At 37.3% G+C, this 13,341-nt stretch overlaps 1 protein-coding gene across 2 annotated transcripts in view; it reads right to left on the bottom strand.

Moving 5' to 3' along the window:
- Positions 1–13,341, bottom strand: part of LOC127419310 (MICOS complex subunit mic25a-like) — an 89,059-nt gene that overhangs the window by 51,870 nt on the left and 23,848 nt on the right. The window contains exons 6-7 of one of the 2 annotated variants that reach the window (XM_051660628.1): positions 12,748–12,771; positions 9,540–9,623 (exon numbers count right to left, since the gene is read on the bottom strand). In XM_051660628.1, coding sequence (XP_051516588.1) covers positions 9,540–9,623; positions 12,748–12,771 — 108 coding nt within the window. The remainder of the gene's footprint in view (positions 1–9,539; positions 9,624–12,747; positions 12,772–13,341) is intronic. The other variant, XM_051660630.1, reaches the window with a different exon arrangement.

The following is a 13,341-nucleotide window of genomic DNA, read 5'->3' as shown; positions in this document are numbered from 1 at the left end:
ACTAAAAGTTATCAGTTAAGAAAGGAGACTGAAGCTTTGTAATTCCATTCTCTCCATCTCTCATGTCAGATGAATATGTTTAAGTGTGGTTTTTGAAGTCCATAAAGACAACTACTCTTAAAATATTAATGGTTTTAATGAGGCGTGAAGCACATAACACAGGGGAAATGTTGGGATGGTTGATTCAGAACTGTGATGCAATCAACCAAGAGGATACAAAGCCATTTACTGTGGAGGTAGAACAATGACTAAAGATTTAAATTCCATAATCTGAATTTTATAGCTATTTCCACCTCTAAAAATAAATAAAAAACAAAACATCTGCTATTTAAAAAAAAATTTAAATGTAAAAAATACACCAGGAAAATCTTCAGTTTTGTTGAATGTCACATGCCTAGAATTCAAATGAACAAATTTATATTCAAATACTTTGGTCACTGTTGTAGCTCCATAATTTACCAGCAAGAACCAAACAAATGGATCTTTTAAAGCAAACATAAAAACAAATTAGACTCAGTTTACTGTCTTGAAACAATTTCCTGGTCATATGATTTATTAGATCACATATTTCAAAAGAAAACAAAATTGTCTTTGTAGAATTTCTTCTAAATGTGATAACTTGAAGGTTTAACAGTTTCACCAGCTGCGTTTCAGGAAGGTAACTGTCATCTGTCTACAGCGCAACAGTCTGGTTCAAGAAGTACAGTAAGGATTATTGTTTTTGTCATAGGGGAATTGATTAATAATGATAAATTATAAACCTTTAAACACAGACCAACCGTGAGCTCTGAGGTTGTTAATCGATGGTATATGCTTAGTTGTAGCCATCCATCCATAATATTTCAACATCATTTAAAAAAAAATAAATCTTATTTAATAGCAGAATTCCTGGTGAAGAACATTACCCATGATCCAGCAGAAAAAGATCCACCAATCAGAAAATTGCAAAGCGCACCAAACGAGCTGTGCAGCACCTGCCCACTTCAATGATGTACTGCGAATGACACAACCGAGCGGTATACCTTAAACTCTCAAGCTACTTATATGTTTGGGTCAATTTAAAAAAACTTTGACAACCCGAATTCAGTTCAGTTCAGTTTTAGCCCATAAAAGCTAAGGGTAAAACATTTTTAACATCTTGACTTTATTTTAATCATAAAGGACAACTTTGTTCTTTATTGTTTTTTTATTTAATTTTGTTTCACAAATGATACAAGTGTTGTAATGCCAGTGACGATTACACCAGTGAAAAATTCTCTAAAAGATGAATTTTCTAAGATGGTGTCAAAAGCATCACAAAACACACCATTGATCAGATTTTCCCCAATAAAAATCTTTCACATGAATATTACACAATGTAACATAAATGACACATTTACATGAACCATGTGAAAAAAATTACAGTTAAAATGTAAATAAATAACATATTCAACATGGTGGGAAAATCACTGTATGCACAATTGAGCAGCCTCTTCTTCCTCTGAACTTTCGTCTGGGAAGTTCTTTTCCACAACTTTTTGTATTTTCAAAATACAAGTTTTTAACATTGATAACACTTATGACATGAAATCAAGGGACAAACATTATTTTTACATTTAAATTATTAATGACTTATTTTGTTTTGCTTTTTTGCACACTCCTTAGTCCTTGCACTAAGGCTTGACCCGAGAAAACAAAATGCATAAAAAATGTAAAAGAAATAGACCGTGAAAACATTTCATTTCATTTAATTAAAGGTTATGTTACAGAGCCTTTTAAATGGCTTTTTTTTTACTATTTGCAATCAATCTGTCATGCTCTCTTGACTGTAAACTCAAGTAAGAAATGCCCACTTTTCACAATCTAATCAATTCCCAATGGATAAATGGAAATCCTATCCAACATTTTTTTCTAGTCGAATATCCTCTTTCACTCAGAAATGCATTATTATCGAAGTAAAAAAACTGTTTTTGAGTTGTTTCATGTCAAAATATTTCGTCATCGCAGGCAATATTATCAAAGCATTGGATCTCATTCTGGAGACATTTTAAAGCTATAGAAGCCAAGTGTTAAATAGCATGTGGGCGGCACCTACTGTATAACATATGTAAAATCCAGAGAAAAAAACTGTTCAGAGGGTGATGCAGCCTGTCAGGATTACCGACACACTGACCTGAATATATTTCCAGAATCTCTTTATCCTTTCAGTGAGCAATCCCTGACAGATCTTCAATTTAGGGTCATTTTCATGCCAGTGGGAAACATTTAATGCTGTAAAACAAAACTAATCCTCAATAACAAGAGATCTCCAAGAGATCAGGACACTGATTCGGGGACTGAAAAGCAGAACGTACAGATTTCATGCAATAGTTGGGATTTACACTGAGCCTTTGGATACTCTCAAAGCCTGTATGTAATTTTTTTTCCATGTATTCTTTGCAACATAATGATATCTGACCAGCTGCTATTCAGCGGTGGACACTGGATTGATGGATTTTTGCTTGAAATGAACAAGTGACTCTAAATGAGAACATAGAAAAGAAAGATAAGGGGTTACCAAACCGAAAACCCCCTCTTGCCTCCTTGAATGCATTAGTGCTGAGCTGCCCTTCCTGTAGGAAGGGATTTGTTAGTTATAATCAAGCAGCTGGCACCTGGTTTGCTATTCTCCTCTTTGCCTGGCACTGTCCATCAGTGACACCCTCGCCTTTTCAGTCACAGCTTCTGCATTTCTAATCCAATCATCTTTTTAATCTGTATCGGGCTGTTATACTTCATGGCAGGGAGCATTTGCTGCAAGGCTTCCTCCCAAGGATGGGCACTTCCTGTGACTGACAGGAATCAGCACTGGAGGATCAATGCAGGCTGTGCCAGGCAAGAACGTTACAAAAACCTTAAGAGTTTTAGGGGTAGTTCCCCCAAAAATGTAAATCCTGGCATCATTTAGTCACCCTCATATTGTTCCTTTTTTCCATGGAGCAAAAATGAAGATGTCAGGCAGAATAAAAACCTCAGTCACCATTCACTTGTATGGGGGAAAAAAATGATGCATAGAAAGTTAATGGTGACTGAGGCAAACATTCTGCTAACGTTCGGTTTGGAACAACATGAGGATGAATAAATTATGTGAACTATCCCTTTAAGCATCACTTATGTCCAATGTTGGTTTTGACTGCAACCCCATTAGAGTATTATAAAGAAAGTATGCATTACTCTTTGCTGTAAGACTATAACAACCACCTCGTTTTGTGGAGAACATTTAGACCCCATTTACACCTGTTACTAAGATGCGTCTCGGGTAATCCGATCACTTGTGGTTAGTAGAGACACATAGCTGTTTACAACTGGTAGTTTAAATACATCTCCTGGACCACTTGTGATCGGATTTGGAGGGAAGGGTCTCCGTTTCATGACGACATACATCAATCACTATGTCAGTGTGTTACTGCATGATATTAAAGCACAACAAAGTCAGAAAAGACAAAGAAATGGTGCGCTACTTCTCCCAGATGCAGCTGAAATTTAATCTTAGCACAAAAGCAACATTTCTAGCAGAATTGTCCATTATTTTAGTGGATTACCTGTATTAACCTGAGCTGCAGATGTTTGTGCTTCTCATAAGTGTATATCAGATACACTGAAGAAGATCTTGTGTATATATCCGCTTTTTTAATTTTTACAATCAGATGGTTATTTCCTTTTAAAGCCGCTTGTAGCCGGCAAAATTTAAACTCTTGTTTCAGCGCAGCGGTTGATTGACAGGTGAGGGGTGATGCTTCACTGCAGTCCAGGACGTATTCAGGACAGATTCGCGTTTACACCTCAAATGAGATGTGGTCATATACGTTTTTTACCACATTCATATGTGGTTTTAGTGATTCGATCACAAAATATTTTAGACCCGGTTTAGACCTGTATTTAGCACTGACCACATGTGATTGGATTACCCAAAATGTTTAATAGCAGGTGTAAACAGGGTCTTCATATTAAAAGCAGTGCGGCACAATTACTGTGTCATCGTGTCATTTTCCAAGCTTAATAAACATTAAATAGCTAAATAACCCAATCATAAGTATACAAAGTTGTCAAAAAACCAATTGTGATGAGTTCTTTTGAGGGTTCCACTTCTTTATATTACTGTTTGTTACTGCCTTAGATGGCTAATAGCATACTTGCCAAAAGGTCTGTTTAACTCTCACTGTTGGAGACCAATTCTGAAAGCACTTTTTGGTTGATTTGGTAAATGTTTCTGTCAAGTTTTTGTATAAAAGTAGAAAGGTTGCTCATGACAAATTAAAATGTAAAGCTATAAACACTGATGATGACATAGTGAACACATATTATACTGTATTGAATAACTGTGAAGCCCATTTTCAGACTTACTGTGGGTGATGAAATAACCGAGTCAAGCAAGAAACACAAATATGAATATTTGATAAGGCTGAATAAACAGACACAACATGATCAGGCATGTGCTCTTCAACACATCAGCGTTTACTTTCTGCAACACAGCAAAAATGGCCAAAACTAAAATCCTCTTCTCCGGCATTGTGATTGTAATGCTGCTCCACCTCCCTGCTCACTGCCATTACAGAGCCAACGAGCTATTACACCCCTGGGGCCCCTGACAAACACGTACATCCAACACAGCACGCTGGATGGAAAAATATATATTATATATTATAATTCTGCTTAAGAAAAAACCCTGAAGTTTTAAATACGATTCATTTTTGCCCTGAAGCTTGAAAGCAAATTCATTTTAGATTTGCCAGTGTTGGCATGGGCGCACCAAGGCCAGAGAGAGTAGCAGAGATTAGCCTCTCTGTCCTCTGAGTCCAGGTGAAGTCTGCACAGCTGGTTAGGGAATTTTTTTAGAGTGAGGGCGCCCGTCGACAGCATGTCAGTACGGCTGGCAGGATTTCAGGAGGATTATTATCTCGTACCCACGCTCAAGTGCTTCAAAGTGCTTTGCAACTGGTGACAAGGGAGAATGCAAGGCGGGAGGGCTAAAACGGCGGGGCAATAAAAAAAATATTGTCTAGAGAGTGCGAGGCAGCTAAGAACGGGATGCAGACATGAGTGGAGAAGCTTTAGCAGGATTAGCGATCGCTAGTGCTAATGCAAAACGGTGGCAGAATGCTGCTGTTTACTGCCTTTGCTTTCAACAGCGCTACCTCACCATCTTCGGGAGAATTTATGGATGTCAAGCGATTATGCGTACCACCTTCAAAAAGAGGGGGAAAAAACACCACATTTGCTGTGATAACTTGTTGCATGGAGAATATTCTTGCATTAGGGTGCCTGAACTCCAGAGATAGTCTTCTTATGCCACACCTGCCATCGACGAGAACTGGGAGAAGCGAGACGTAGATGTTGCATCTCTCATAGGCCTGTCATTAATATAACCCACCCTCCACCCCCCACCTCAACAACCCACCCCCCTGTTGGCGTAAAGGTAGTCTGAGCAGACATGCCAACTGCCCGCATTATCCCTCTCCCTTGGTCTGACTCTGTCACACGGCAACCAAAGCCTGACTGCAAACACTCTTTGTGCCTTTTATTGCCAGCTTCTGATCCCTTTGGCAAACGGCGCTTTCTTGTAATGAGGTAAATATAAATACTGGGGCATCTGACACACTGGGTTGATCCCATTTGCTATTAGACAGAAGTGAGCTCGTCTGTAACCTCAGTGTGTACGAGATATCAAGCGTGCGAGTGCGTGTACGTGTATGGGTGGGGGCTCCCATTGTCGAATGTTTATTTATGATGATATCACTGTAATTAGTACTGGGTCGCCATTAATCCTCACAGCCTGTGCCCGACTTGAGCCAAATGACAGAGATTGACACAAAGCAGACCACCCCCTTGTGCCCTGACGAATACTTGTGGCATAAATTTAGTTAACCATTTCCATGCCATCTGTCAGGAAAGAAACATAGAGGAACCCAAGAAAATGCTTGACGAGCGCACTTGTCTTTCCTGTGCTGAAATATTTCCTTTTGAAATGGTTTGGCCAACAGTCTTTAGCTCAAGTCATAGCCATGTAATGCGTAAATCACATCAGGGAAGTAAAATGGGTTGCGAATCCCATTTTATGTTTACTTGAAGCCAACTGTCCAGTATTAATTTCGGTTTATTTTCAGACTTTTGCCACTTTTATTGATACGGGCAAGTAGTGCAATGTCGGATCATGTGCACCAACTGCTCCATATTCATTGAAAACAAACAGTATTCATTTTATATCTTACCAAATAATTTAATTATAATTTAATTATCACACATTATACATTTGCACATATACAGTGAAATTCTTTTTTTCACATATCCCAGCTAAGCTGGGGTCAGAGTGCAGGGTCAGCCATAATACAGTGCCCCTGGAGCAGATAGGGTCAAGGGCCTTGCTCAAGGGCCCAACAGTGGCATCTTGGCAGTGCTGGGGCTTGAACCCCCAACCTTCTGATCAGTAACCCAGAACCTTAACCACTGAGCCATCACTGCCCCCTATATGGACATCCTTCAAGTTAACGTGCAGTAAAATTTTAGTAACGTAGACTTTATATAGACAGGCGGACAGGAACTGCATTATAAACCTGTCTGAAATACAGCGGAGTGTAAATCTGCTGCATGCGAACAATATTAACTGTACACCGTGGAACAAATCCCCTCTTTTGAGAGACTCAAGCGTTAAATTATCAGCTCGGAAACGCCACCATGGATGCCATCCCACAGTGCTAATATTTCCCTTTGCGATCCTTTGTTTTCCCATCACAATGAAGCATCTACCCAAAACATTCATCTCCATCTCCTTCCTCTGAATCACTGGGCCTGAAGTGAATAAACAGAGGCAATTCTTCAAGCCAGTGAGTGAGCAACCCTCTTAATACAGCTTAAATGAACAAAGCTAGAGGAGCTGAACAAAGTGAGGGAATCAAATAAAGAGAAATTATCTCTCTAAAGCTGTCAAGGTGGCTGGGTTATTCTCTTGTCCCAAATAAGACGTTTGTTAGAGAGAATAAGAATATTGCATCTAATGAGAGTAGTCTGTAGTCGCTTGAGATAAAAGCGATACCATACATTTAAAAAAAAAGAGAGGAGGAATTCAACGTTAATACGCAGCTAGTTTCGAATGTCTACACTAATTCGTTTTCATCTGAACACTTGTTCCTTAAATTACTAATGTTATCATTTTCCAAAGTATGCGGTGTTAGAGAGTGTGGTCTCAGCTTTCGGTCACGGAAAATGGCGTTTCAGTGTGAATTAGAGCCGTTTTCAAACAAAAACTTATTAGTGTGGATGTGGCCTTTTGTCAGAGGTTCTTCAGATTGTTTTGCATTGTGAAAAATAAGGTAACAACTATTATATTCAATGGTAATTTGTTGGATGTTAATACACAACTAGGTTACAATGGCTCTTTGTCAGTGGTTCTTAAAATATTGCTTTGCATTACGACTGCAACTAACCAAACATTTTATTATAATCGATTAATCTGCCAATTCATTCTTTAAGTAATAAAAAAATCAAAAACATGTTATTCTACTACTTCCACAGCACCCAGAGCAAACTAAACAATACTGATGTCAACTAATTTCATTATACATTTTTATCGATTAGTTGTTGCGAACCTACTTTTAATTCCGGGAAATAAGGTAATCCAACCACTGTATTCAAGCAAATTTATTTAGCATTTCTACACAACTAGGTAATAATGTTATAACAAATATTTTGATTATCAATTAAGCTACCGATTATTTAAACTAGGTTACAATGTTTCTTTGTCAGTTGTTTTTCAAATATTGCTTTGCATTTCAGGAAAAACGTAGGTCAATCACCTTAAATTAGTTGGCTGTTACTACACAAGTAGGTTAAATATTTCTTTGTCAGTGGTTCTCCAAATACTGGTTTGCATTACAGCTGTAACATAAAACTATTTAAATAATCGATTAATCTGTCGATTATTTCTTTGAATAATCAAGAAAAAATCCTCCACAAAAAATCTTCCACAGTGCCCAGAGCCATCTAAACAATAATGACATTTGTTGTCAAATATTTTGAATCTTAATTTAAGTGATTATTTGTTACAACCCAACTTTGCAATCAGGGAAATTAGGTAATAAACCACAGCATTCAATGCAAATTTGATGGATGTTACTCCGCAACTAGGATATGATGTTTCTATGTCAGTGGTTCTTTAAATATTACTTTGCATTAAGTCTGCAACTAACAACTATTTTGATAACTGTTTCTTAGATAATAAGGTAACCACTGTATTCTACAAAATACATTTTATGATACTAGAAAACTAAGTTATAATGTGTCTTGTTCAGTGGTTTTTAAATAGTGTATCGCAGTTGCATAGTAATGTTGAATTCCTTAATCACTTAATTTAACATTCCTACAACTAGCTTGTAATGTTTCTTTCCCATTGGTTCTTCATCTATTGCTCTGCATTCTGGGAAATAAGGTTACTCAACCATGCAAAAAATGCCTTTTTTATGGACGCCCACTTTCATACAGCACGACCACTGTTATACGCTGGACTGCTTTCCTACGGCATGTTGGTGGAGAGGGTAAAGAAACAAATCTAAATTTTTGCCTGCTGCATGCAGTCGATAAGACCTCAGAGAGAGAGCATAGGGGGGAAAAAAATGGGAGAGGGAGGGCAAGAGAGAGAAACTGAACTAGAGAGAGGGAGTAAGGAAAATCACAAATCTTGGAGAGTGACTCTGACTTTATTTGCCAATAGCTGAATGGTTTTGAGAATTTGGCTAAAGCCCTTTCCATTTAATGTGACTTTATTCAGTTTTTTTTTTTCTTCACCAATGGGGGTCAATCAAGGTGGGAACTCAGCAGATAAAGGCAGTTATGGTGTTGCTGCCCATCCAATGGAGCCAAAGCACTTCAGAATCCCACTTCGGTGGTGAAAAGACCATTATGATCTTTGTCCAGTCATTTATAGATGATAGATGGATGAAGGTAGGACTGTGGAAAATGTCCCTGCTTAGACATTATCACACACTGAAAGAGACAGAATGCAAAGATGTGGTAGTAGATGATAGCTAGTAGTAGCTTTCATCCTCAAATTTTACTGCGTAGCAAGAGTTGTACAAACAGAGGCGTCTCTTCTTTATCAACTGAAGCTCTGCATTAAGCAGAAAAAGAACAACAGCATGGAAATGAGTTCTTAGATACCCAATGATCTTTAGTCTGCTGTCTGCTTACGCATAAATTTCCTTAAGGCTCCACATCATAAGTTTTATTTCTCGAAAATGTCAGGGCCGGCTGTGAAAATTATACGGGATGAGAGAACTTAAAAGCCAGAAATTTCAAAGCTGATTCAAAATTGAGGAGAAGTAAAGGTAAGAAAAATGGCACAGGTGACGTACCATGGTATTGGAGAATCTATACACTAAAATCATGAACTTTGACATCTGTGTTGCTATTCAACCAGTCAACAGTCAAAACATTAAGCATTGAAAAAATAAATAAATAAACACTTTTAAAAGTGGTTAGAACCAGCAGGATAAACTGATAAACTTCCTGTTTGACAGAAAGACACCAACCTTCTTTTCTAGCTGTGTGATCTGCTCCCTATAGAAGGCATCCAGCGCCTTTAGTTCAGCCTCCTTCTTCTCCAGCTGTTTCCCCTGTTCAGAAATGTAAAACAGTTTATGTCATTTAAATGAACTTTTAATGTTTATCTTTATCTGAATTTCATACAGATCAACAATAAGAATGGCCCGATGGCCCAGGGCCAGTGTGACAGGGTTTAGGGCCAGTTAAAGGAAATGTAACTTGCTCAGACCAGTGCTGCAGTCACTACATCTTACTTTTGTTGATCATATACATGTATACATGTGTTTTCATGACATGCAAACCTAAATATTTGGGTTTCTGTGTTGTTCTTAACATTGCTGTTGTGAATTCTGGAGATTTATATATAGCTAGATTACATAAAAATGGTTTTGTTAAAATTGCGAGAATGATTTTTGATAGTCTTGGAAGCATCACTTAATATTGGTCAAAAATTATAATCACTGTATGTCACCAGCAAAGGTGTGTTTAAGTATTTAAAAGTGTCACACATTTACTGTATATGCATTATACTGTACATTATAGCTGTATAATTTTCAATTGATAAACCTAATAAGTTATTTATTTATTTTCAAGAAAATGTAACAATCTATAAAAACCGTATTTCTTTTGGACACAAAATTATAGTGCTGAACATAAACAATGTCATTTTTTGAGGTGGGGCCAGTGAAAATATTTGCAGGGCAAGTACAAATCTGAACTACTGGTCCATCAGGACCAGCATAAAGATTTATGTTGAGTCCTGCTTCTACATAAGCAATAAATGTGTGGCAAACAGAAATCACCACACTACCCCTACACAAGCCCCATTGCACTGCTTAGTGATTTTCATTTTAAAAAACAATTTATACCATAAGGCTTATAAGCTTAGGACATTTCAAAGCCCAACTGTTATCTTTGGAATTTCGGTATCTTTTGGCATTTCTTGGGGATTTGTCAAGGTTTTCAAGCTTTTTGGGCTGTGTAATAACAAATTATTTCAACAGCATATGTCCTGACTGGTCCAATAATGTTGACCGTACTCAAGAGTAGATGGACGAAGGACGCTGGGCTAGCAATTAGCATCGCAGTTTCACTCAGACAGCACGGCCCAAAGCTCTTAAAACCATTCTGACAACCCTGCCAGAAATTTTAGGAATGGACAGCTGGTGAAAGATTTTCAGGCCTTGAAAAAAAGCACTGAAGAGGATTTACAAGATGGATGGATTCCAAAAAATAAACTGAGAAGGTGAGAAAGATGCAAGTCTAGAGAGATGAGGACAAACAAGTTTGAAGGTGATTTCATCCATTCTTGTGACACTCAAACAAGTGGCAGTACCTCATGATTAAATTCAAATTCAGGGAGTCACGATCCAATTACAAAATGATTCTCAATGCATCTCATTTCTTCAGCAATGGTGTAAGGATTCAAATCTTTTGTGAGTTTTTTCATGATTAAAGTATCTGCATAAAAGACATACTAAAATTTCTGCTATGATTGATCAATAGAAATAGAATATAACCTAGTATAATTATAGAAAGCTAGTAAATAATATTGGTTTGTTGTTTTCTTCAAGATGTTTAAAATAAAGGGATAGTTCACCCAAAAATGAAAATGACGCATCATTTCCTCATCCTCACATTGTTCCAAACCTGCAAGACTTTTATTTATTCTGTGGAACACAAAAAATGTTTGACAGAATGTTCAGGCTCAGTTACCATTTAATTTCATTTAATGGAGAAAAAATAAAAAGATGCAATGAATGGTGAGACTAACATTGCCTTACACAATGACGACTCTAAGACTTTATAGATATTGCAGTTTCATTTTCTGTTAATGCATGATTTTCTGTAAAGCTGCTTTGAAAAGATGTGTGTTGTGAAAAGCGCTATACAAATAAAAATTACTTTGCTTGACATCTTTTGTGTTCCATAGGATTAATAAAAGTCATACAGGTTTGGAACAACACAAGGCTGAGTAAAACATAACTGAATTTTCATTTTTGGGTGAACTATCCCTGTAAGTATTTCTAATGCCTCTGAGCTATTTATACTGTCTAGCTGACAGTTTAGCATAATAAACTGTCTAAATCACATCTGTAAAGTTTGTCCTGCGTATGCTTTTCGCTAACCAGAATGATTTATAAATAATTTATAATCCAGATAATGAATTTTTGTGCATTGATTCAGAATTGGATGCTGTAGTAAAGTCCCCCTCCAGTTGCCACTGATTCTGCATGCAAGGGGTTTTAACTCAAAATTTATATAAATGCAATATTTGTGAACATGCACAAATCTCACTCTGCGTGCAACATTGAGAGACGTACAGGCATTCAAATATGCAAACTATTAAAGGGACAGATCATCCAAAAATGATTGTTGTTCCAAACAAATATTACTTTCTTCTCTGGACCATGTTAATCTCAGTCACCATTCACTTTTATTACATCTCGTTTCCATACAATGAAAGTCAATGGTGACTGAGGCTGTCATTTAGTGTCCTGTGTTCCATGGAAGAAATAAAGTAATATGGGTTTGGAACTACAGTATATAATGGGGTGAGTAAATAATCACAGAATTGTTTTATTTATTTATTTATTTATTTTTTGGGAGGGGGGGGGGCTATCCCTTTATAACTCATTCAATCAAAACTGCAGAGATAACAAATATTTTCTGAACAATATTCAACAGGCGGTCGGAACGCTCGCACGCACGCACATGCATGCACTCTCCCTGTAATTAGCTTCCCTCATTCCACAACTGTACGAGACATGGATACATCAAACCCAGCGGGATACGGCATTCATACGATCACACCCACACACACACCTGCACCGCACACTCACTGTGTGGAGGCGCCCCGTGGTGCTGACCGGGAGAGGGGCGCATGTACTGTTAGAGCCAGACAACAGTACACAACAAAGCACATCCCGAAATTACGGGTGTACATAATCACCCCCTTCCCTCTGCCTCCTGTCTAGAGCGCGCAGCAAATCACCTCCATCAGCATGTGCATCATATGCAATTTTCTAGCTGGGTAGCTCCAAAACACGGTTTGCATGCTCACAATAAGGGCTCAATGCATGAAAACCAAAACACCATGTTGCAATAAGGAAGGAATGAGATGCACAGAGAGATACAAAGAATAAGTGAACGAGAGAATGTATAACAATGACTGTGTAAATATGTCGTGCTTACCCAGGCATCCAGTTCAGAGGCAGGCTTGAGAAATAGACAGACAATGAAAGAGAACAGGTAAACATACTCACTTAACTCATTGTTACTGTACAGAAAAATTGAGACTGAGATAATGTAACAGTGTGGGGCCAGAAATGGTTGTCAATTAGGGCTGCAACTAATGATTATTTTGATAATCAATAAATCTAGCGATTATTAGAACGATTATTCGACTATTCAGTGATTATTGCAACGATTAATCATTAGCTCTTAACCGACTACTCAGCTTGTGCCCAATTTAAAATGTTGTATTAAACATGCTTGCTAACAATAAAGAGGACAAAATCACCTCTAAATGACATTCACTGAATAAAAGGTAGATAAATACTTTTTTATTAAGTTTAATTCAGTAAAGAAATTCACTGCAATAAATCCTATTATCATCAAGTGTTTTTGTCTTGTTTTCCATTTAAAATGATCTAAAAACTCTTAAAACAAGATACATTTACTTGAGAAGCAACGTATAAGATATTTAGACTTGTTTTAAGAGAATGTATCTTGTATATAAGTGTATTTTGTATATAAGTGTATTTTTTCACTTGTTCTTACTTCTGC

This window comes from Myxocyprinus asiaticus, chromosome 28, assembly GCF_019703515.2.
Source record: "Myxocyprinus asiaticus isolate MX2 ecotype Aquarium Trade chromosome 28, UBuf_Myxa_2, whole genome shotgun sequence".
Lineage (NCBI taxonomy): Eukaryota > Metazoa > Chordata > Actinopteri > Cypriniformes > Catostomidae > Myxocyprinus > Myxocyprinus asiaticus.
This window is presented reverse-complemented; position numbering and strand designations above follow the sequence as displayed.